Here is a 27,189-nt window from a genome sequence, read left to right as displayed (position 1 = left end):
TTATCACTATTTGTTCAGATGCTTCCTTTTGTCTCTAAATGATAACACTTTTTTCACCACAGTGATAAAACCGAAACAAAATATTAGTCTGATAAAGACTTCTTTACAGGGCTTCTCTGGTGGCCCAGTGGTTAAGAATCTGCCTGCCATTGCAGGGAACACGGGCTCGAGCCCTGGTCCCATATGCCGCAGAGCAACTAAGCCCGTGTGCCACAACTACCGAGCCTGTGCTCTACAGCCCGCAAGTCTCAACTACTGAGCCCATGTGCCACAACTACTGAAGCCCGCGTGCTTAGAGCCCGTGCTCCACAGCAAGAGAAGCCACTGCAATGAAAAGCCCATACAGCACAACGAAGAGTAGCCCCCGCTCGCCGCAACTAGAGAAAGACCGTGCGCAGCAATGAAGACCCAGCACAGACAAAAATAAATAAAATTTTTAAAAAGACTTCTTTACATTAAAAAAAAGTTTGAAGTAGGGCTTGCTGCATTCTCCATACGTTGTGTTACTTACACAAAAGTACTAATAACTCTGAATAGAATTAAGCATGGAGCAGCAGTGAGTTACCTGCCCTGTTAGATTTATTTCCCTTTGTCTTAAAGATGGTAATGATGGTATAAACTATGAAATGTTAGGGCATTTCTTCACTTCTCAACATGTTCAGAAGTGGTACCCACCCATTTCCCCACACACTCTGCCATTGTGTTCAGGAGCTTTCTTCAAGGGCTAAATCTTCCAAGCTGGTTCCTTTCACAGTTGGAGTGAAGTCTGAATTGTTGCATTTTGGCATGTTTGTGTAGTCCACCTACCATATAGAAAATGTCGAATTGACAGTAGCTAAGTCCCCTGGTCCCTTATTTATTCCCATAAAGTATAAGTCTAGTCGTTGATCCTTTACTGCGAACCTTCTTCCATCCCACAGAACACTACAAGAGGAATTCACTTGATTATTATAATTATGTAGTCTCTAATCTCAGTGCCACTCCCAAACCCTTACTTATTAGCTATCTCTCACGCCTCACAACTTTTTGTTAAATCTTCACTATCTACCTTAAACCTCAAACCTGCTCTACTAAAATCTCCCTTCTGCTGTTCTCAACAACTAATTTCTACATTTAACTTACAGAGAAAATCAGTGCCTTGAGACAGGAACTCCTAAACTTCCTACCATCTACTTAGCAGTGCATCTATATTCACAACCATTATTCCATCCTTCCCTCCCATTTCAGTGAATTAGGTTATCTTCTGCTTGAACTGAGCCTAATCTTCACACCATGCTCTAGATCTATCTATGTTCAGTCACAATTAAGTTCAACTACAAGGGAAGGAAATACACAAAATGTATTTCCCTTTTGTAAAAATTAAGACCTTACATAAGCAAATCAGGGCTAATATAATATCTCCACAATCATCAGAGATATGGTTCCTTTTGACATGTGTCTCCATTATTCTCAACACACGGCTTCCACCTCATAGTCCAAGATAACTACTGAGCTCCAGCCAATGTGTATGCATTCCAGTCAACAAACAATGCATCAGCTTCCCTCTTGTTGGCCAGAACTTAATCATAAGGCCCACATAGCTGCAAGAGAAGCTAGGAAATTTATTCTTAATATGAACAATTAGATGAACATAGCTAAAAATCAACGGAAGCAGAGAGAAGAAGAATGGATACTGAGGGGGAAGTAACAGTGTCAACCACAGTCCTCTCCTGCCTTCTCGTGTTCTTCAGTCTATTCATGTTTTCTCTCTCCTGTATCTTTTCATTTTCCCTCTAGTGCATCTTCCTCTTAGCCCTTCACACATCTCCCTAAACCCTGTCTCTCTCTCTAACTACTGCTCTACTTCTCTCCTTCTCCTCACTACAAAGATTTTTGAAGATTTTATTGTCTTTACTTATTTGCAGCATTCACTTCTCAGCCACCTGCAACCTGACTTTGGCCCCCATTGTGGGTTAATTGTGTCCCCCCAAAAAGATATGTTGAAATCCTAACCCCCCAGTACCTGTAAATATGACCTCATTTGGACATAGGGTTTTTGCAGATGAGATTAAGTTAAGATGCGGTCATACTGGATTAGAGTGGGCCCTAAATCCAATAACTGGTGTCCTTATAAGAAGGCCATATGGAAGCATAGCAACACTGAGGCACACCTACAGAACACAATGTGAGAATGGAAGCAGGGATTGGAGTGATATATCAACAAGCCAAGGAACACAGAGGATTGCTGGCAACCACCAACAGCTAGGAAGAGGCAAGGAAGGATCCTCCGCTCCAGTCTGCATGGCCCTGCTGACACTCTGATTTCAGACCTCTAGCTTCTAGACTTCTGACTTATTCTCTACAGTGAGAGAATAAAGTTCTGTTATTTTAAGTCACTGAGTTTGTGGTACTTTGTTATGGCAGCCCTAGCAAATTAATACAGCTCCCAGCCACTGCACTTGGACAATGTCATAATGGGCTCTTTGGAATCCAGAGGGCAATTTTTAAGACTTTTTAAATTTGATGTCTCGCTATAGCATTTGGCAAAATTTTTTACTCCCTGCCATTGAAATCCTCCTGCTCTTGACTTTTGGGCACCACTCTCTACGGGTTTCTTCATAGCTCTTAGGCTCCTCTATCTCAGCCTTCCCTTCTAAATTTTCTTTGTTTCATACCCTAAATATTCCTGTTACCTACTTCCAATTTAATATGTTAACTGAGCCAAGATACATTTAATTCCCCCCATCCTGCTCCCAAATTCCCAGTGAAATGAATAGATCAATATAACATTTTAAAAATCTATTTCATTTATGTATTCAGCAAATATCACGTTTCAAACACTGTGCCAGGATGAGAGATACAGAGATAGATGAAGAGGCAGACTAAGTATCTGACCTCACGGAGCTTTCATCCTTGTGGGGATGGATAATAAATAACCGAAGAAATACATAAGACAATTACAAGTGTGATACACAGCATAAAGGAGACAAACAGGATGATGAGATAGAGCAGGTGTAAGAGAATTTTTTCTGTTGAAGGGCCAGACAGTAAATGTTTTAGGCTTTGCAGACCAAATGGCCTCTGTTGCAACGACTCAACTCTGCTATCGCAGCACAAAAGGAGCTACAGGCGAAACATACATGAATGGTGTGACTGTGTTCCAATAAAATGTCATTTACAAAACCAGGCAGTGTGCCAGAGTTAGCCTGTGGACTGTAGTTTGCCAACCCTTGAGAGGGAGAAAAATTGCGATAGATCATTTTTGATAAAAGGGTCAATGATGGTCTCTCTGAAGAGGTGGCATTAGAATTGAAACCTGAAAGGGACAAGGCGCCAAACCTCCTTTCCTCCACCCACCAGCCTCTGAACTAGTAACGACAACAAACAAGTGTTTTATTCTTTTGTTAGCATCTAAAGGATTTGAATGGCAATCCACATAATCTACAAAATTCATAACTCCAAATGGTGGGGAAACATCAACCCCTGCATCCCCAGTGTGGGAATTTGCAAAAAAGAGAAAGATCACTCAACTTAAGACATTATTTAGTAGTTTGAAAGAGGGTTAGGGATCTGAAGCACTAGGTAAACATTTCCCTCTAAACAGACTTTTGTGAAAGAAATGGGAGAGAGCATTACAAATGTTTTACCTGTATTCCAAGCAAGAGTTGAAAATACACTGTATCTATGAAAAAGGAATAACCTAAAGTATATAAATATTGTTTTATTCATAATCATTATTACCATAAGATATCAATTTTTATGAGGTTACTATAGAAAATTGAATCTGTAAATTTGTTTTTTTAAAGATGCAAAAATAAGAGATATGGAGAACAAATCCACAAAGTAGAATTTGCTTATAATAGGAACTCTGTGTAGAAGTAGAACATATCAAGTAAATCATTACTTTATCATAGAAATTAGAAATTATGGAACAAGTTTTCCTTATGAGAAGGTTTGTTTCTTCAGCCCAAATGGATTAATGAATGACAGGTCAAATTTATGTAGAAAGAAATAAACCTAGATATTTACTGATAAAATCAATGAATTTGAGGTCTTTAGGAAAAGAAAACTACATATACCCAGACCAGACAGGGAATGGGAGGTGAGAAGAGAAGAGAAAATGCACGAAGAGAAAAATGTTTAGAAACAGACATCTCCTCTACAACACTACATGCTTTGGATGCTTTTAAAGACAAAGACTGTGCTCCAAGGATTCTGAATTCATTCACATCTAAGGACAAAAAGTTTTATAAAGATTCAGGAAGTATATCAGTTCTGTGAAATAATTACGCTAAGAAGTATTCCAACCGAGACTTGAATCAAAGTATTTTAAGGATGGAAAAAGCATAACAAAAGAATAAACGAACAACTGTGATAAGTTTTGAAAGACAGCTGCAACATTATCTCCCTTCCCACAGACTCTTCAGTGATGTGGCCTTGCTGCTCCCCGGCGATGAGGTAGAATCTATTTCTCCACAATCATGTCTCTGGGTTAGACCTGTGACTTTTGCAGCCAGTAGAACACTATAAACACGACACTATGCTTGGTCCAGACAAAGCCCTTAACTGACCTGGCAGCTTCTGCTTCCTTCCTCTGGGAGCTCTGAGTTGCCTGTAGGAAGGACCAGCAGTTCTGCTAGAGAGAGGGGCCGCATAGAGGGGCATGAAGTGCCCCAGACATCTAGCCCAGTTGAGCCTTCAAATGACTCCAATCTCAGCCTCTATCTAACTGTAAACACATGAGAGACCTCAAGCGAGAACCACCCAAACGAGCCCCATCAGCCCAGAGACTCTGAGAGGTAATAACTCTGAGATAATTACTCTGAGGTAATAACAAATTGCTGTTTTTTAAGACACTAACTTTTGGAGTGGTTTGTTACATAGCAATAGATCCTGAAATGAAATATAATGTATTACCTAATTGTTGTTAATATTGCCGTAAAACTGTTCAAAAGTAAAAAATATATATCTTAAAAGATATGATACAGGATGCTAAAAAACATTAGTAATAATATTCTGGATCTAAAAATCCCAGATTCTTTTGACAAAACTCAAAAGTGGGATGAGATAGGAGAAGGAATTGAAAGTGTAATACATTCCTCAACTTATATGGAGGATGAAAATAGTTACTATTTCATTCTTTACATTGTTAGAGAAATTAATACGCAATTTACTTTCAAAAGGAAAAAGGTTTATTGTGTTTCTGATTAAAAATCAGTAAATACTAGTTATAAAAGATTTACTTGATACAGAAAGGTATAAAGAAAAAAATAAACATTAGCAATCTCATTTTCCAGAGATACAAGCCATATCCATTTGGTCCATAATCTTATTTTGTATACATATATTAGCTAAAGATCCTGTTTAACATGACGTTAGATGGTATATTTAAAAATGGCTCCACAAATACTCCATTTCTATTTAAAGAAATTCTCAACTTGGTAGTACCTTTCTAAAGCATAATCATCCCCATAATTGCTACAGCTCTCAGAACTAAATGGTCTCTTCACTCTCCACCTTAGATAATCGGAGAGAGAGATGGCAAACTCTGTTACTATGTTTGAGAGTTTAGCAAACTCTCAAACTATGATAAATTACATTTGGTATGGTTTAAATGCTGCACAAGTCTAGAGCACTTTTACTGAGTACAATTCTATTTTGTACTAAATAGATCATTTTATGCCAGACAAGCTGATCTTGTTTGATAGTGATGTAGAAATGTACTTACGCTCATTGACATTCTAATAGGGCACAACCTTAAATTTAAGAACTACTCACTAGAACCATATGGAGATTCCTTAAAAAACTAAAAATGGAACTATCATATGACCCAGCAATCCCACTACTGGGCATATACCCTGAGAAAACCATAATTCAAAAAGACACATGCACCCCAATGTTCATTGCAGCACTATTTACAACAGCCAGGACGTGGAAGCAACCTAAATGTCCATCGACAGAGGAATGCATAAAAAAGATGTGGTACATATATACAATGGAATATTACTCAGCCATAAAAAGGAACAAAATTGGGTCATTTGTAGAGACATGGATGGACCTAGAGACTGTCATGCAGAGTGAAGTTAGAAAGAGAAAAACAAAATAATGCATATATGTGGAATCTGAAAAAATTGGTATAGACGATCTTATTTACAAAGCAGAAATAGAGACACAGACATAGAGAACAAATGTATGGAATAACAAGGAGGAAAGGGGGAATGGGATGAATTGGGAGATTGGGATTGACATATATACACTATTGATACTATGTATAAAATAGATAACTAATGAGAACCTACTGTATAGCACAGGGAGCTCTACTCAGTGCTCTGTGGTGACCTAAATGAGAAGGAAATCCAAAAAAGAGGGGATATATGTATACATATAGCTGATTCACTTTGCTGTACAGTATAAACTAACACAATATTGTAAAGCAGCTATACTCCAATAAAAATTTTTTTTAAATGAAAAAAAAAAACTATTCACTAAAATCACTGTTTCCCTAGTGTTTGCTACGGAATTCCAGTCCAATTAGATGTTCTAAGAGTAAAAGAAGTAGGTATTCAATAAGTTTAGAAAATTCTATCACAAACAATACTGAAAAGATTATTCTCATCCATGTCTCCTTGTTCCCCTGTGCAAGATTTCCTCTGGGGGGTATATCAAGTCACAGAAGTGTTATGGCAATGGGTTTGTACACATGCCATGTCCCTAAATCCTCCTTATGTCCCTAAATCTTCAGAATGGCTGCACAAACGTATACCCATCCAGCAGTGATGAAGGGTTCTTGATTCCCACAGCCTTGGCAGTACTTGATATTATCCAACTCTCTTTATCATTGCCATTCTCGTGTGCAAAGTTTTAATTTGCAGTTATCCAATCGAGCTTTTCATTTGCTTTTTAGGTATTTTAGTTTTCCCCTTCTGTGAACTGTCACTTTATATTATGTTTTAATCCTTTATTGATTGTTCACATCCCAAACATCTTCTCCCATTGTGTTGATAGTTTCTTACACAAAACATGAAATCGTTAATTTTCATGTCATCAATTACACCATTTTTTTATGGTCTGTGCTTTTTTTTTCACCTCATTTAAGAAATCCTTTCCCACTGTTTTTACAAAGACTTTCTCCAACATTACCTTATAATAGCTTTATAGTTTTGTCTTTTACTGTTCGATCTTTATTCCAATGGGAGATTATTTTTGTATGATGTTGTGGTGTGAGTTTTGGGGCTGTTTTTTCTCCAAATATTTTGTCAGTTTTCAAAATCCTGTTTCTCCCATTTCCTCAATGATCTACCAACAACTCATCAAGTTCCCATACACACATGGATTTGTCTTAGATCATATCCTATTCTTTATCTATTTGGCATTTCTAGAACCAGTATCACACTGAATTACTATAGCTTGATAACATGTATTAATATCTGGTAAGATATTCTCCACATTGTTCTTCTTTCTAAGAATTGGTTTGGCTGTGTGTGGATTTGTATGTGCACAATTCACTGCTGATGGGGTTTTTTATTTTTATGTGTTTTTTTTGTTTTTGTTTTTGTTTCATTGAGATACAATTGACATACAACATTAGTTTTTCCTACTCCAGTCTACTTTTGTGTCCTTTAAAAAAGTTTTTAAATATTATCCATAACAACTTCTGCATCTTTAAGTCAGTTCCTATATATTTTATTTATTTCCTTTTGGCAATTGTAAATATCATATTATGGTCTACTACTTTTTCTAACTGGCTATTGGTGTAAAAGGATTCTATCGGTTTTTGCTTATTGATTTGTGCTCAAGCAACCATGCTGAACTCTCTTTTTAGCATTAATAGCTTGTCTGTTGATTCTCTTGAGTTTTCTATATAAATAATTAAATCATCTACACATATTGACAGTTTTGTCTCTTCCTTTCTAGTCTTATCCCTTATTTCTCTTACTTCTCATCTTTCAATGGTCAGGACATGCAGTCCTTTGTTGAACAGAAAGGGTCATAGCAGGCATCCTTGTTTGTTACTGACCTTAAAGGGAAGGCTTCTAAGGTTTCTCTGTTAAGTGTGATGTTTGAACATTTCTACCGGATCTGCTACTTAGGCAACACAATGTCTAATGGTGTTTTTATTAATAAAGAAATCGAAAACTTTATTTTGGGAGATAGAGTTTCTTGCCAATAGAACACTAAGCTCCAAACTAAACTAAAAATTTGAACACATTTTCCAACTTAAAATGGTTTTAATTGTGCTTTTACCTCCTGGGTTTTCTCATTTCCCTTTGCCAAATTTTGACCAGGGGGATAGAGAAACAGTATTATAGTCATCTGAAAAAGGGCTAAAATAATTTATGCTTTGAACTATAGATACACAAGTTCTATACCACTGTATACGAGGTGTGTAACTAGTGGAACTGGTTTTTACTATCACATATTAAGTTTTCACATTCATATTTTCAAGGAAGATCCACAACGACTGAGCCCACGAGCCACAACTACTGAAGCCCGCGTGCCTAGAGCCCGTGCTCCGCAACGAGAAGCCACCGCAATGAGAAGCCTGCACACCACAACGAAGAGTAGCCCCTGCTCACCGCAACTAGAGAAAGCCCACGCGCGGCAACGAAGACCCAACACAGTCAAAAGTAAATAAATTAAATAAATAAATAAATTTAAATAAATAAATTAAAATTCTGTATACATCATTTTTAAAGAGTTTTTAACAGGTAAATAAAGATAAATAAGTGTTCACAGGTGGCCTTGAGCTTACCATTTTGGGTTCAGAAATCTGTGAGCTTGGAACTTATAAACCTGGAACTCAGAATATCTTTTCCAATTGTAATAATTTTCTACTTTATTTTCTGGTTCCTTGCATATACATCATCTCCCACTTGAAATTATAAACCCTTAGAAATCAAGGTCCATGTCAAATTCCTTATATTTCCTCACAAGACCTAGCACACTCAACTATACTCTACTATAAAATACAGTATATTTTATAGTTGATGTCAGGTATCAACTATAAAAATAAGTGAATAGGTGAATTAATTAATAAACTAGCAAAAGAAACTGATTAATGATGATGAGATTTCTAGCCCAGCCCAACTTAATTCCCCAGTTAAATTCAATGAGTATTTACTGATCAACTGCTCTGAGCCAGGCAGTTAAACCTTGTAAAAATACAAGACCTACAGTGTAAAACCAAATAATCTAATCAGCATTGACTATGGGTTTGGTTTTTTTTTTAATATATTTTGAGTCCCCACATCTTTGGAGTGGAAAAACGTCCTTGTCAATTCCATATTTGATATTCAATATTTGCATAAAAGAAAGCAACTTTCCACATCTTCAGAACACACATCCCTCTCTGTCTCTGTCTCTCTCTGTCTCTGTCTCTCTCTCTCTCTCTCTCACACACACACACACACACACACACGCACACACACACAGAGAAAACTAAGCAAAAAGATAACAATACAAAAAGGTATCTATTGGTTAATCATACCTAAATTTGATGCTGATCAGTTCACTGCTCAGATCTTTGTTTATATGGCCATGACTTCACTCTCAATAAATAAAAAATAGTTTCCAATCGTATTTAAAACAGGAGGGAAAGCTCTTCCAGGGAATGTAATGCCCTTTTCACCTACCTCCAAAAGCCAGTTTAAAAAAGCAGGCATCTGCCAACCAAACCAACCAGGAACTGTAACAGAGACCACAGCACCATGTGGTCAGACATCTGAAATGCTGCTGACAACTCTTCCATTAAGACAGGTTACACTGCCATCATTAGCAAGTCATCAGTCAATCTGCTGAGAGTCATTTTCTATATCATTTCCTCTCTGAAGGCATGAAGGTCACATAGCACCATTGTGTTAAACAGCTCTGGGAAATCTGAAAAATGTTTAGGATGGAGACTATGACTTGGTGTATAATTTCCCACTTAGAGTTTTATGCTATCAGACTAGCACACATGGTATTCTCATCACTAGCATCAAAAGTTCCATAAACGTATCATAAGTAATATAAGGCTCTATGGTTGTGATTTGCTTACAATCACATCAAAAACAAAATTTAATAGTAGCTACCTAGTTCCAGGAGTCATTTATTCTCATTAGAAAACCAAAGCCAGCAATGATATAAGCAGAGCTGACAATCACTGCTTGGGAGAAACTCAGAACAATTGGGATGTCATTTGGCTGACTGTTAGTGGATATTGGGGTGGAAATTAGCCCAGACTTAGCTTATCCAGGTGCATCGTTTAAGTTTATTCCAGCTAAATCCTAATTTTTAGGGTGAGATTTAAAGAGAAACTCCCTACTCTCTCTAAAAGTTGAGGGATTTCTAAACACACGGCCTGTTCGTTCGTGTGGAATTACAAGACTTTTTTAAAACCTCTATTTGATGCTGTATGGATTTCAGATATTTTTCTTGGGTCTCTAGTTCTATAATCTGTTTCCTGAGAAGCTTACCACGGCCAATTTTCTCATGAGAGAAGCTCAGTTTCAGGGACTAACAAAGCCCAAGTATCAAATTGAAGTCCAAAGTAAGCAGTCACCATAAAGGAATATTGATTAATAGATCCTTAGTCATTTCAAAATTATTAGTGATAGAATTTGTTGACCACTTTTGTAATAGCCACCAGTTCCCTAGTTGTAGTCCTGGAAAAACAGTATTAATGCAGTTGTTTATAAACTTTTTAAGAACCTTAAAAGTGATTTTATGTTAAAATAAATTAAACACAAAATAAATATTTAGCATTGTTATAATGCCTCATAGGACTCTAACATGGCTTTCAGGGTAGCAATGCTACTGCTTTCCCTCTTACTTCATAGATTCTTCCTTCGCCATTACCTTTGCAGGTTCCTCCTCAACTTCTTGATCTCTTAACACTTAACTGGAATATTGCAGCACTTCTTCTTCAGTCGTCTCTATATACATAGATCACTTCAACTTTCAGGGCTTTAAAGACCATCAAAAAGCCAGGGATGCCGAAATTTATAACACTAGTTCTAAACTCCAGACTCACACACCCAACTGCTTACTCAACATCTCCATTAGACTAAGTGCCTGACAGTTTAAACTCCCTGTCCCCCAACCCACTCCCCTCACAGTTTTCCTCATCTCTGTGAATAGCAACTTCTAGTTTCTCAGGCCAGGAACCTTGGGATCATCTTGATTCTCCTCTTTCCCCCACATCCTACATCCAATCCAACAGAAATTTTTCTTGGCTTCACTCTCCCAACTTAGCCAATAGAAAACTACTTGGCGATGAAAAAGGGCACACACACACACACACACACACACACGCATGCACACACACACACTGCAAGCACACAGGGATGAGTTTCAAAAATATTACTTTGAGCCAAAGAAGTTAGACACAAAAGAGTATATACAGTGGAGTTCATTTATGTGAAATTCAAGAACTGGCCAACCTAATCTATGGTGATAAAGATCAGAATAATCATTGCCTCTGGGAAGTTGCTGAAGGAATTGCTGAAACAACACCAAAGAATGTTAAGAAAATTAATATGTTCTATAGTGTGATCTGGGTGGTTACAAGAAAGCATATACATGCTAAAATCCATTAAACTGTTTACTTAAAATTTATAAATTTTATTGAATATTAATCATACCTCAAATAAGTATTCATGTGTGTAATATGTATTGCTAGTTCCTTAGAAGGGTCAAAATGTTGAAGTATTTTGAAAAATTTAAATATGTAGCTCATAGATCCTCCCCAGCCAGCTCAACAAAAGCCAAAAATAAGGATGGGATTATCTAGGAGAGACCTGTGGAAGAACCTCTTGTTTCGTGGAATCAATTCCAACACATACACGAGAGGCCCACAAGATTCTTGAGAATTTTATACAAACAGAACCAATCTGGACAAGCAGAACCCGTTTGCACAGAGAGAGGACGAATGAAAGAAGGTTTTCCACAAGCAGAAAACAGACTGACAACACTACGCAGTTCCAAGTACATGCTACCCTTCATGAAAAAATGACAACTCCAGAGATGGAGGCCCAAGCCCAGAGGGTGGAACCAGAAACCACACTGGATTTTTCCAAGGCCTTAGAACGTAACGTCACCTGCCCTCCTGGATTCAAAATTGCTTGGGACTGGTGACCGCTTTTTTTCTTCCATTTTTCTCCCTTTTTGAGTAAGAAAGTCTGTAACTTTTATCCCATGCCTGTCTCACAACTGTATTTTAGCACCAGCTAATTGTTTCTCGAGTTTCACAGGTTCATAAATAGAGAGAAATTGTGCCTCAGGATGGATTAGAGATGAGTATCTCACATATCTGGTTAGATTATGAGATCTGGGACTCCGAGCTAATGAGAGTTAGATGAGATTAGATTATTTGGACTTCAAGTTGCTGCTATAATACATTGAGACTTTGGGGAATGTTGGGATTGGGTGAATGAAACTCTGTACCCATTAAACACTAACTCCCCTTCCTCACCCCTGCAGCCCCTGTGAGCCACCATTCTATTTTCTGTCTCTATGAATTTGACTACTCTAGGTACCTCATGTAAGTGAAGTCGCGCAATGTTTATCCTTTTGTAACTGGCTTATTTAACTTAGCATAATGTCCTCAAGGTTCATCCATGTTGTCACATGTGTCAGAATTTCCCTCCCTTTTAATGCTGAATAATATTCCATCTTATGTATGTGTCCTATTTTGCTTCTCCATTCAACCATCAGTGGCCACTCAGGTTGCTTCCACCTTTTGGCTATTGCGAATAATGCTGCTATAAAAATGGGTGCACAAATATCTGTTCCACTCCCTGCTTTCATTTCTTTTGTGTGTATACCCAGAATTGGAATTCTAGATCATATGGTAATTCTATGTTTAATTTTTTGAGGAATTTCCGTACTGTTTTCTCCAGCAGCTATACCATTTTATATTCTCACCCATAACACACAAAGGTTCTAATTTCTCCACACCCTTGTCAACACTTACTATTTCTGTTTGGTTGGTTATTTTAATAATAGTCATCTTAATGTGTGTAAAGTGGCATTTCACTGTGGTTTTGATTTGCATTTCCCTAGTGATTAGTGATGCTGAACATCTTTTCATGTGCTTATTGGCCATTTGTATATCTTCCTTGGAGAGATGTCTATTCAAGTCCTTTGACCATTTTTTAATTGGGTTATTTTGTTGTTGTTGAACTGTAGAAGATCTTTGCATATTCAGGATATTAATCCCTTATCAGATATATGATTTGCAAAAATTTCTCCCATTCCAAGGATTGCCTTTTCACTCTGTTGATAATTTCCTTGGATGCACAAAACTTTTTAATTTTGATGAAGTCCAACTTATTACTTTTTCTTTCATCTCCTATGGCTTTGATGTCATATCCAAGAAATTACTGCCAAATCCAATGTCATGAGGTTTTGCCCTATGTTTTCTTCTAAGAGTTTTAGAGTTTTAGCTCTCACATTTAGGCCTTTGATCCATTTCAAGTTATTTTTATATATGGTGTAAGGTAAGGGTTCAATTTTATTATTTCACATGTGAATATACAGTTTTCCCAACATCATTTTTTGAAAAGACTGTCCTTTTCCCATTGGATGGCCTTAGCATGCTATTTATGTCATTTTAATTAACTCACCTTATAATAAATTCTATTATAAGTATTGAATAATAAAACTGCAGTCTATTACCTGGAATAATAAATTCACTTCTTCTTTTGAGTGGATACAGGCCGTACCCACTTCTATCAACAGAGCAGAAAATCATTATACTATGCTGCTTCATGGATTTACTTTTCTAATTATTTGACTCTAAAAGGCACAGTGCACTTTGTTATAGATCACCTATAGTCAATTAATATAGAAAACTTTTGAATATTATAATAAAATAGAACAAATGTTTAAAGAAATGTCCTTAAGTTTCATACAGGAGAAAAAAAAACTACCTAAAATAGGCAGAATAAAAAGTATTACAAGTCAGTTGTCTGGATTCCTAGAGGAGTTAGACTCGTTTCCTCAAGGTCAGCCCAAGAGTGATCCTGATTTTGTGTTTTCCTTCTTAAATTTTCCTTGCTCTACCATTCACCCCCATACTTTGATACCCGTACTATCCTCAGAGATTTCACTAACCTTATCAATCATAATTCGATACATTTTAGTCACTAAGTTATCTAAAGAGAAGTAGAGGGCCTTATTGTGCTCATAAAAATAAAGCTATAGTGATGAAAGTAGATCCCTATTACTTGTAATTTTTAATTGCTGCTCAAAATATGTATCTGATTTGACCAAAACTACAGATAAAAGTAATGGTGGTAACAGAAATAGTAGTAGAAGTAGAGGAAGCTAACACCCTTTGACTTACAATGTGCTACGAACTTCATATTAAATGTCATTTAATCCTCAAAATAACCCTATGATATAGGTACTGTTATCAACCCATTCTAGAGTTGAGGAGACCAGGCCTTAGAGAGAATTTCATGCCCACGTACCTCACGGATGGAACGGAAGAGACAGTATTCAAGTCCAAAGGCTGTGCCCTTACACAATTACATCAATGTTTCACAAGACTTTATCAGTCAGATATGAGTTTCACATGGTTGAAATATTTGTAGACAATCTGTATTTCTGTATTATTATTTACTTATATTTTTCTTTAAAATCAACTTTTAAAAAAAAACTTTACTTTTAAAGGTTTAAAAAAGAACAAGAAGTCTTTAATGCTACATAAATACCTGCAAAGACCGAGTGTGAGACCTAGTCCCCCTCTTCAAATGAGAGATTCAAAGTGTTAGATGTTTTAAGTGTGATTGATGCCAAACTAAGCCTTTCTTTTGAACTAATTAGTAGAATGGAAAGAAAACTCAAAAGGAATGATTTACTCACTATCTGTTTTTAAGTTCATTATAGCTTATGATCATATCAAACAGACTGAGGAGTCCTGTACGTGTACCTCTTCGTGGTACCTGCCCCTCACCTTGGGAAACAATCCATTACCCTCTGTTGTGCTTGGATGTGCCGTTATACCAACAGCAAGTTAACTCTCTTACCAAACAACTAGTGAGGTGTTTGCAACAGGAAGCTTCTCCAAACCCTCTTGTCTACTAAAGACAACAACAGTTAAGGAAAGAGTCTGGTGGAGGAAAGAGACAAGTTGACTTGCAAAGCCATGTAATAAGTGGTGATAAATAGGTGTAACAGAAGGCCTAGGCCTTTAAAAACAAATGGAACTAAGAATTAAGGTAAAATAATGTCCCACTTCATGCCTGAATTTAAAAGAAAAATATAGACGATCTACTGTAGTAGGTTCCTATAGATTTCATAAATTATAAATATATTAAAAATTTATACTTTTATCTTCACAAAGTATCCCAATTAATAATTTCATAGACACCATATCTTCAAGCACTCTAAGTATAAATCTATGCTACAATTTCTAACAAAGGGAGGGTAGTTCATTTTAAAAACCTAGCTCAGTACTGGCATCAATAGCTGAGAATTTCCTTCCTCCAGGCTGACCCAGCTGCAAAGCTAGAAGAGCATAGCTGCCCTCCATCCTGCCCCGGGGTCTTCTCACATCTTCACCCACTGAAGTGACACAGCAGGACTTCTATTGTCATGTTGTCATGCTGTCCTCTCTACCCTATGACTGTGTGGCAAGCATATTTAAGAACCTGTAAATTAAATTGTCTATTATCCAGAAAAACTTTGTATTTCTTGTTTAAATTTGTCCTGTTGAATTTTAACTATGAATAATTAATCAACTTCATCATTTAAGGGCATTTTAAGCACCCATATGTGTTGAAGACTTTGTTTTAAAAAAAAAGATTTTTTAAAAATTATACTAACTAATATCGCTATGAACAAACCTAAACTTACTTATAAAAAAAGGGAACAATAAAACAAACACTAGCTGATGCTAGAATTTTTTTTTTCTAATAGTTAAATTATTATGATTACTCAAGAGCAGAGGAATGAGTGAAAAACATAATTCATTTTAACTAAATGTAGAACACAGGCAGTTACCTGAAGCAGACGTGCCAATGGGGAAATGGGACATTTAGCCTAACTAGAAAGTACAATATTTGGAGCATTACCTGCAGAATAGGTACCTTGGGTGAAAAGGGGAAGGCCATAAAGGGCTGAGGGAGCCCATACTGAGATTTGGAAGACAACTCCGACATGGGGGCCACCCTGAAACAAAGATAAGACCCCAACATGGCCTCTAGGAGTTTACGACACAGAACTGGAGCAGTAGCCAGACGTAAAAGTAGCCTCTTTTCTGAGGCCATAAAACATGGTGCTGCCTGAAGACTTAAGCTCCGTGAAGGCAGTTGTTGTCCTGAAGTATGTACATAGTCTGCAAAGTGTCCTCTAGTGTCCAAAAGCTCTCACTGCATGTAAAAATAGAAACCTTTCTCCAGTCACAAGATCAAGGATCACCTCTCCCTGCCCACAGCCTGATACTTGGTAGTCAATCTGGTGACTATTTTTCAAGTTTCCACATGGTTTTCCACTTAATCTTGATAATCAGTCAACAAAGCAAACAATGTAATTTAAAGCATCCTGATTCAGTGGCCAAAAGGAGGCGACAGAGCATCTAAGAATATGGTCTGGAGTCTGACAGCTTGGGAGGGTAAAACCTTGCACTGCCACTTGCTGGCTTTGTGACCATGGATGAATGAATTAATTTTCTTGCTTTCAGCTGACACATCTGTAAAGTAGGGATAATAACATTATCACCTCATAGAATAACCATAATAATCCTAGGAGGTAATAAATATTAACCAAACCTGGAGCCAACCTACCTCAGAATCTTTTTTCTTATGTTATAGTAAATTTCCCCTATTCTTAAAGCTACTTTCAGTGTGTGCTTTCCACTATTATTTGCAGCCATTGCCAACCCACTGATAACACTGACTATTGTAAATGAGTATTTCAAATTACATTCTATAGTCTTCCCGTGGGCTGGATTTTAGCATACTACAGACCGTTCAATTATATAGATCATCTAACTCACTAGTTATACAAATGAGAAAACCAAGGCCCAAAGATATTAAGTGTCTTATTCCAGGTCACACAGCTGCCAGAGCTGGGACTGTCTAAAACTCAATATGCCTGGCTCCCGGTCCAGTGCTCTTTTATCACATAATTCATCTCATTCCTCTTCTCCATCCATAAAAGTCAACACAAATCACACTCCAAATCAGAGGCAGCAGAGAAAGCAACTATTTCTGCAACACATTTTCAATATGTGACAACTAACCACTTTTTAAAGGCAGGTAATGGATTAACGTGATATTATAATGAAAAGATATCGGAAGAACTACTGTGAAAGCAAAAGATCAGTCAGCTCAATAATGTTTGAAATATCACTGATCAGACCTTGATATACAGAAAAATATAAACAAATGGAGGAACCATTTTAATGTGCTTACTTACAACCAACCCATGATACTACTACCTCTACCTGCTTCCCTGCCTTCGGTCCAGCCCTGTGGTTAAACTCACTAGCCCTATTACTAGTTCTTTAATTAGAACCTGGCTATCATTCTGCCATCCCTCCAGTTTACATCCTGCTATCTCTTCTTCTTGAGTCTGGGGGAGTGAGGAATAGAAAGATGATATTTACATTTGCTATTGCTCTGGAACTATCTTTACACAGACCTTCACATGGAAAGTTCACTGTCATTCAGGTCTCAGCTGAAATGTCACCTCCTCCTCAGATGGGTCCTTTCTCATGACAGCCTAAAGCAGCTCACTCTTATCTCCTTATCACATTACCCAGTTTTATTTTATCACAGTACTAGTTACTACCTGCTGTTTTCTTTTTTCCATTAATTTTTGTATTTATTTCTTCACATTTCCTCCAGCTAAAATGCATACTATTAGATACCCTGATTGTCAGCAGCATTGTAACTCCAGGAGGTAAAGCAGTGACTGAGAATAAGTACTCAATAAATGTTAGCCGAGCATTGCCTAAATTTACACTGTTAGTTCCAGAGCCAAGATTAAAATTCAGATGTCTAGCCACCAATTCTTTTCACTGCATTCTGACTTCTACATGACTTTATCTTGGAATATAATAAATTTTTTTAAATATCTTTATTGGAGTATAATTGCTTTACAATGGTGTGTTAGTTTCTGCTTTATAACAAAGTGAATCAGCTATACATATACATATATCCCCATATCACCTCCCTCTTGCGTCTCCCTCCCACCCTCCCTATCCCACCCCTCTAGGTGGTCACAAAGCACTGAGCTTATCTCCCTGTGCTATGCGGCTGCTTCCCACTAGCTATCTATTTTACATTTGGTAGTGTGTATATGTCCATGCCACTCTCTCACTTCATTCCAGCTTACCCTTCCCCCTTCCCGTGTCCTCAAGTCCATCCTCTATGTCTGCGTCTTTATTCCTGTCCTGCCCCTAGGTTCTTCATAACTGGTTTTTTTTTTTTTTTAGCTTCCATATATATGTGTTAGCATGCGGTATTTGTTTTTCTCTTTCTGACTTCCTTCACTCTGTATGACAGACTCTAGGTCCATCCACCTCACTACAAATAACTCAATTCCGTTTCTTTTTATGGCTGAGTAATATTCCATTGTATATATGTGCCACATCTTCTTTATCCATTCATCTGTCGATGGACACTTGGTTGCTTCCATGTGCTGGCTATTGTAAATAGAGCTGCAATGAACATTGTGGTACATGTCTCTTTTTGAATTATGGTTTTCTCAGGGTGTATGCCCAGGAGTGGGATTGCTGGGTCATATGGTAGTTCTATTTTTGGTTTTTTAAGGAACCTCCATACTGTTCTCCATAGTGGCTGTATCAATTTACATTCCCACCGAATATAAAAAATTTTAACATATGCTACTTACTTTACCTATATTGACCTCTACCTACCACCTTCTTTAAATTAAAAGTATACTTACCTTTTAAGGCCTGTTTTATTTTCACCATGGTGCTTTTTTCTTAAATCACACGATCAAATTTAATCAATCCTTTCTCAGTATTAGTATAACATCTTTATTATATTTCATTTTTGAAACTTAACTTACCTTGTTTTTTATCTGGCTCTCCTGACTCTTAGCTTACCTTCTTTTTTATCTAGACTATAAATTGTCTGAAGATAGTGATGGTGTCTAATTCTTTTTCATTTCTCCCTATGCCTATCAGACTGCCTTAAATATAGAAGTTATTCAATAAATTCTTGCTGAATTAAATTAAATTAAATTAAATTAATTAATTAAATTTTCTCTCTACACAAAGATCTTGTTGATTTCCAGAGATGCTGGGTGGTCAAAATACAATAAAAAGCACTCAAGGAGGCAGAACAACCTGTTTGTTGACAATAATGATATTTCCAGGGAATATATCGGAACAACTAAGGCTCAAGGCAATATTCCACACATTCTAGAATGAATTCCATGGAGGAATAAATTGCATCTCACTGACTCAGAACCTATAAATATTTTTCAAGTAATATCTACACAGGATATTGAATTCCAAACAACTTTTGAAAACCACTAATCATTTACATTCTTCCCCAAATGTCACACAGTGTAAAACTGATGGATCTTTTGTGACCTGATGATATTTGTCTCCATTTCTGAAGGCATTATAATGGAAATGTGGTCTTCTATCATCCTGCTACAGTTGGTATAAATCCACTAGATACTTTTTAAAAATATTTTGGGAACACACAGTCATGCAAACCAATGTCTGCCTGTCCCAGCAGGGGATAGTAAAAGACTTTACAAACACCAGATGGGATTTAACAGCATTAGTAAAACATAAAATGCTCCAAGAGTGCTAAGTCACTTCACGAACAACTCAAAGCAAATATATTTGATTTCCATTATACATATTTTTCTTTCTTAAGAAATTCTAAAATTTTCCAATAGAAGTTTTATCATAGTCCTCTGACACTTAATTTCTCTTAAAATTAAATTATAATTATTTACCCTTTGGACACTATGCACAGATTATTATTTGTGGATATATTAACAACTTTCTAATTTTACCACAAGTATAGAACATATGGAGTTCTAAATAAGCATTCACCTGATTTCAATATTTAAATGCTTGCTTCACCAGAAATCCAACAGTCTAAGGTGACTTTTTATTCTTGTCATATCTAACTTTAACCTTGTAACTACGCAGGAGTTGATATTTTGACAAATATTTTACAAAATAGTAATTGCAAATCATTTAATAAAATATGACCTAGAAAGATATTACTACCTTTTTAAAAAAATATGATTTTCTTGGACTTTTCTGGGAATATAATATTGTCATAAAATGGAGTCAATTTTCTATTCAAGGCGAGCAGAAGCACAGATAACCCTCCCCACTCCAAAAAAATTACTCATGCAATTGGATTTTACTGTGTATTTTACTCAAATAACAAGCAGCCAGGTTGAGGGTAAGAAGAGACAGGATGTCTACAAATGTTCTTTACTATTGTTTTACTTAGATTAACATTAGAAAATGATTCTCTTTGCCTAACCACCTCTCAGAAATGGTTGCAATCCAGAAGAAAGCAGTTGAAAGTCAATCTGAGATTAAATTTTAGCTGCATATAATATAGTAAGTATATAATCCACAAACAAGGCAACTCAAGAAAAAAAAGGGGAATTCTCTGGCGGTCCAGTGGTCAGGACTTGGCACTCTCACTGCCAGGGGCCCGGGCTCAATCCCTGGTCGGGGAACTAAGATCCCACATGCGGCACAGTCAAAAAAGAAAAGAAAAAAAATGTATTCGGGTGGACCACCCCATGGACCACAGCCATGTCTGCGAGCAGAGATGCAGCCTTCCATCCTCTGAACCGCCACATTTATCTCAGATAAGAAACAATTCAAAGCAATAAAATGCTATAACAGTAGTCAGAGCAGCGGGAGTCAAACACCTGTTAGCTCACTTGATGACAGTCCCCAAACCAAAGAGGTCAAGGTTATGAATTTGCTCAAACATGAGGTCAAGAAAGGGTCTCTGTTCGCAGACAGTATCCTTTTTTTTTTTGACCGCACCGCGCAGCACGTAGGATCTTAGGCATCAAACCCATGCCTCCTGCATTGGAAGCGTGGAGTCCTAACCACTGGACCTCCAGGGAAGTCCTGACAGACAGTGTCTTTAATCTCAAAGAGAATGAACTTCACAAAAAAGCAAATCTAATTATGTCCATCTCCTATTTAAAACTCTTTAACGGCTACCCTCTGACCTCAGGAGAAAGTTCGCACTCCCTAGCATGCCATCCAAAGCCTTCAGGACCTGGGTCAGCTTATTTCTCTGGCTTGTCTCTCAGCCTTTCCCCTCCCCGCATCAAGGCTGCTCAGCAACACGCAATTCCCCACGAACATGCTAATCCTTCAACCTAGCACCCCCTTCCCTCAGCTTCTCCTGACTTCTTTTCATCCATAGCCCAGGGGTCCACTTAGAGGGCAGCTTCTCCAGGAGCCCTGCATCCCCGAAGTCTTGGGAGAGCAGAAAATCCTCCCACAAGCTACTCTCAGTGCTCTAATCCATATCCCATGGATCTCACTGTATTCAAATTGTAAGGCAGTTTGTTTGTCTCCACTGCTGGCCTGTGTTATTTAATCCTTCTGAAAACCAATGAGGTAGGCCTTACTGTGCCATTTTACAGATTAAGAAACAAAGACTCAGAGATAACTTACTTGAGGTCACTTATTTCATGGTGGGAGAAGAACTAAAACCCTGTACCTTCCCTTAACTATCATACTATGCAGCCACCCAGGGTAGAGCCTTAATCCAAGCATTATGAATTGTTATTATATTAAACAAGATTATAGAGAGAGAAAATGCTTAGCATAGGACCTGTGACATATACTAGGTGCTCAATAAATATTAGCCATCACCATCATCATCATCATCGCCATCATCATCATTATTAGCATTAGCTTTATCACTGTTTGGTCAAAGTTCATCTCTTTCAACGCAAAACTCCAGGAATCCTGCCAAACCCAGGATCTTTCCAAACAATGAGATCAATCATTAAGTGATGGTTTTCTCAAACTACTTCCCCTCCTTTTTTTCCTTAGAGGTCTTTAAAACCAACCTGTATTATGCTTCTAAAAAAGACAAAAAGAGGTTGCTCTCAAATGAAATCCCTTTTCACTTCCTTCCACCAGCACTCATTCCTTGGTTATTGAGGGCTACATTAAAGAGTCTAAAAAGTATGTGTTTCACATCTTTGGTGTCGTCATTCTATCACTGTTTTAGCGTGATATCCATCTTGATCCTTTTGGCTTGACCTAAGCCCATTATATGTGAGGCCAAGGTAGAGTGAATTTTTACAAAACTCTTTATTTCTTTAGGGATGTGAAACTGAACCTTGTCCCAATGGCAGCAGCATCTATTTAAAGACAATCTGATTTTGTAGGAACTTAGATGGAAAACAATGAAAACAGGAACTGTCTGCTATTAAATATGTTTCCTGTAACCCAAGCTCAGTAAATTGAGTCTCTTGGTTTTGCTGTTGTTCCACCTCTGGGAGTCCTGTTTAAATCAACAGGGTTTTGTGAGTACAGATCAATGGCAGGATTTTCAGTTTCACAGAGGAACAAAGCTTTCCAGGAGAAAGAATCGGCCAGTGCACAGCAAGTACAGTGTCTTAATTGCAAATGCTCTTTCAAGCTCTGAAAAATTGTGTTAGTTCATTGAATCTGGGATTTGTTCCTCCACACTGAAAGCTAAGTGCACAATTTAACATACTTGGCATTTTCTTTTTAAGGGCGATCCAAACTTTGAAATGCCTCTTGCATTACAGGTCCAAAGAGCCCTCATGAAAAAATAAAATAAAACCTTTGGTTATCAACTTATTCACAGTAGCAGATTGGAGTTGCAGTTTATAACGTTCAATTTCCTGAGAGTAAATGTAAGATATTTAGCCAAAAAAATTCCAATTTATAAATGATCATACAACTTTTTCTATCAGCTCCCATATTGGAGATTCAGCCTCTTGATTTAGAATTCAGAGTTTTATTTTAAATTTATGGGTAAAAGAGTGAAGAGTGAAAACTTGGCCACATCCCCGGACACTAGACACTAGACAGTGGATCCAACGAGAGCTCCTGGTTATAGGAAGGGTAAGTCTTGCATTGTGCACACAGGGCTGGGAACTGGGCAGGAGAAAAGCAAGCAGAGAAGAATTGAGGAGGTAATAGAATGGCAGTCCAAGAGGAGGGTAGAACAGAGGAGAAAGCTTGAGGTGCCATCTTCATCTACCAGCATCTATGTAAGGAGGAAAAAAGTGCCTCGTTCCATATCTAATCTCAACCCTACATTGCAAGTTCTAGAGATAAAGTGGGAACTTCTCAGCCATCAAGGAACGAACCCCAAAACACTAGGCACTCTCCACCTCCTCTGTCCTCATAGTCTCTGAGAATCTGACAGAGCTCCAAGATCTGGGAGATGATTTTGGACTATTCCCAGATCTCCAGGCCTCTGGAAACCTCAGAAGGGACCACAGAGTCCCACTCAGTGCTGCCTTCCCGTCCATCCCAATGTGGAGAACAGGCATCACATTCTCCATTCTACTCTCTTACCTTCATGTACAAAATGCTCAAGGCTCTCATAACACAGGCTTAGTATCCCAGAGTTGATCTCAAAAATCTTTACATACATGGAAGCCATGCATTTTTCTCCGAGTATCATTTTTGTCTCTATTGTACCAAGAACTTAAGATTCATAGTATCTTTCCCTAAATCCCATGAGTATAATTTTTTAAAGTATGGGAGGGAAACGGATTGACCATTTTAATGGTGTAAGCATGGGATTTACATGCATTTTTCCAAGTTTTCTGAGAAGAATGGGAATAAAAATTTTTCAAAGTAAAAAAGAATTTCAGAATGCCTAAAGGAAGCTACGTAAATAAAAAATCTTTTATGTCTAATGCAGCGCTTATTAACATGGACTCCTATGGCCTTCAATGCTTCAGTACATGACTACCCAGAAAGTTTATGCAAATTTAGGGTGCATACACATTTTAGTATTTTATGTAGACAGGGCTCATTGCTTTTATAAAATCTTAAATATGGTAGATGGCCCCCCAAAACAAGTTTTAGAGGAGTTGAATTAACAAGAAGTGCAAATTTTCTATTTCATACTATTTTTCAGCCCTTCAATGCCACAAAATTTTTGCCATGGTTGAGCATTTTGCATCTGAAGATAGAGGTATAGATTGAAGATTCTGCTGATTGAAGACATTGATAAAACAGCAGCTGTCTTGATTGTTTACCCTGTTCTCTTCCTGCTTTCTACAGGAGCCCCAAATTAATGAAATACCCATTCCAGGAGCAATCTCCACACCTATAGACCCATTTGTAGTTCCAGTGCCAGGTTCAGAGAGCTGAGAGTAAGATAGACTCAATAATAGCCAGTATTTACTGAGAGCTCCCGATATACGTACCAGGCATTCTGTGAAGCATTTTTTCTCACTCGGTCTCCATAACAATCCCATTAGATTACTACTGCTAGTATTCCCATTTCATGCACGAGAGTTAGAAAATTAAGTCTTTGCCCAAGGTTATGCAATGAGAAAGTGGTAAGACCAAAAATCTAAACCCAGATGGTCTGACTCCAGAATCAACAGTCTAAGCCATTGTGATATGCTTCTCCAGAAGTTTTCCAGGAATATCATTGAGGAAGCAGGCAATCAAGAAAGCACTTTTGTTTTTCATCCTGACCTAATATTTCTGAGCTGAGCAAGTACTTGGACATCATCCCATCACCCATCTTTACAGGGGAGCAAACTAGAGAGATTTCACAGTACTAATGAAGAAGAGATAGATGGAGCAAACAATAAAAAAGCAAATGGGGACAATGCAAAAATACACAAGTATAATAGAAGAATGTGTAATTGATAAAGCACATTTATTAAATTGAAGTTATCTTTATCTGAAGTACTACTTTTAAAATCTATCCAAGAGAGCATTATGTAAGAAGGTAAAAAGGTACACCCATTTTGGAAAACAATTTGACAGTCCCTCAAAATGTTAAACAGATATGACCCAACAATTCTACTCAAGTATACACCCAAGAGAATTGAAAACACATGTCCACATAAAAACGTGTACACTAATGTTTAATGTTCATAGCAGCATTGTTCATACGCCAAAGAATAGAAATCCAAATGTCCAGCAATTAATAAATAGATAAATGAAGTGTGGTATATCTATACAGTGGGAGACTATCTGCCAATAAAAAGCAATGAAACATTGGTACATGCTACAATATGGGTGAACCTCAAAAACATTATGCTAAGTGAAGTAAGGCAATCACAAAAGACCACATATTGTATGATCCCATTTACACAGAATGTCCAAAATAGGTAAGTGACAGAGACAGAAAGATTAGTTAGTGGTTGCCAGGCGCTAAGGGCAGAGGAGAATGGAGTGAGAAATAAGGAATAATAGCTAATGGGTAGAAGTTTTATTTGGAGGGTGATGAAAATGTTCTATAATTAGATTATGGTGATGGTTGCACAGCTCTGTAAATATACTAAAAACTATTGAACTGTAAATTTTAAGCGGGTGAACTTTATGGCATGTAAATTATATCTCAACATGGCTGTTAAAAATTGTTTTAAAATTAGCATGTGTGCTTCCTACCTTTACCATGGGGAGTGTAACAGCGACGGTAAAGGTGTTTCATCCCCACCTTTCAGCCATACTGCTTGCACTCTCTTCATCTGTCTTCTGGAAAAAGCATCACTCACGACCAGCAGGGGGAGCTCAAACGATAGCTTTATCCTTTCTGCTCCCAATCACAAACCGCTGTGAGGACAGAAAAAGAATATTTTCAAATTTAGAGAAAATGAAAGATACTTCCGTTTTATTCTTACTTATCCCCACCAAAAGGATTGAAAAGTTGATATGAGCATTCATCTCTTTAAAACAAACCCACATCGATCCTCTTACACATCTCAGCTTTTCAATTACATTGTATTCGCCATAACACAAGAATATCTAGATTATAATAGGATAGAATATGATGTTTGACCGAATACTTCTGTGCTCTTTCCCTATAAATTGCTTTTAAAACAGTCAATGAAATCCAGCAGAAGAACAAAAAGTTAGCATCCTATCCATAGAATGTCTTTATCATTACACGCTACCTAGTTGCACCTCCCATCTTTGTTCCAGCTCTGGGATCAACTGATTTGTAATATTAACACAGTGCTTAGGATTTTAGTGCAAAATAAATGTTAGCTATTTTTGTTGCATTCCAGGCTGAGAAACAGCTTTTGAAAGGGCATTTATTTATTCAAGAAATTTTATTGAATATCTACTATAAGCTAGTCAGTAGTGGGGAAAAAGCAGGTATAGAAACTGTCCTCATGGCTTATACTCAGGTGGGGGAAAGGTGATATTAAACAAACATATAAATAAGATGTAATCCTAAATTATAATAAGTACATTGAAGGAAAAGCACAAGGTAATTAGAGAAATGATAAAAGGAGTGTCTGATTTAGATTGGGCGGTCAGGGAAAGTCTCTGAGGAGTTAGCAATTACACTGACAATGGAAGACAGAATGTTCTAGGCAGAGGAAATAGTACTGTGTGCATCTTGAGTCAGGAAAAGACTTCAAGGAGCTTCAAGAAGGCTTGGGCTGGAGCCTAATGAGCACAGGGAACATGGTGCTAGAAGAGGTTAGAGAGTAGGGTAAGTGCCAGGTCATATAAGGCCCTGTGGGCTCTAGGAAGGGGGTTGTATTTTACTTTAAATGTAACGGGGAGCCACTGAAGAATTGTAAGCACACAAGTGGGTTGTCAGAGTTGCATTTTTACAAGACCACTCTGGTCATAAAGTGGAAACTTGATTAAAGAGTCTCAAAAGCAGAAGTGGGAAGGGGCATGCTAGTTGAAAGAAACCATCCATTTTGTTGTGAATGAAATGTGAGGTTCAGGGGCGGTGGGAAGTTATAAGAGTCATTCTAGAAAAACGATGACATACTCCCAGGCCCATTTCATGGCAGGCTCCAGAATCCATGGCATAATCTGTGTTTACCCTAGTTCTCTACCAACACCAATCCTAGCCACATCTTCAAAAAGAATCAGCAACTATGAAAAGCATACCCAAGCAAACAGTAGCGCTGCTTTTCCCTCTCTGAAGTTATGTAGAGCCATTCTTAATACAGAGGGAAAAAAAATCAATGTACACACGTTTCCCAGAGAAAACACGTCTAATTTAAAAATGTATACATGCTTCCTAAAATTGCGACCCC

The 27,189-nt window shown here is 37.4% G+C and overlaps 1 protein-coding gene across 1 annotated transcript in view; it reads right to left on the bottom strand.

Moving 5' to 3' along the window:
- Positions 1 to 27,189, bottom strand: part of TSPAN8 (tetraspanin 8) — a 242,853-nt gene that overhangs the window by 198,708 nt on the left and 16,956 nt on the right. Inside the window, exon 2 of the mRNA XM_057557345.1 lies at positions 25,623 to 25,738. Coding sequence (XP_057413328.1) covers positions 25,623 to 25,633 — 11 coding nt within the window. The 5' untranslated portion in view covers positions 25,634 to 25,738. The remainder of the gene's footprint in view (positions 1 to 25,622; positions 25,739 to 27,189) is intronic.

The sequence above is a fragment of the Balaenoptera acutorostrata genome, chromosome 11 (genome assembly GCF_949987535.1).
Source record: "Balaenoptera acutorostrata chromosome 11, mBalAcu1.1, whole genome shotgun sequence".
NCBI classification, from domain to species: Eukaryota; Metazoa; Chordata; class Mammalia; order Artiodactyla; family Balaenopteridae; genus Balaenoptera; species Balaenoptera acutorostrata.
The sequence above is the reverse complement of the archived record's forward strand: the minus strand, read 5'-3'. Positions and strand labels throughout refer to the sequence as shown.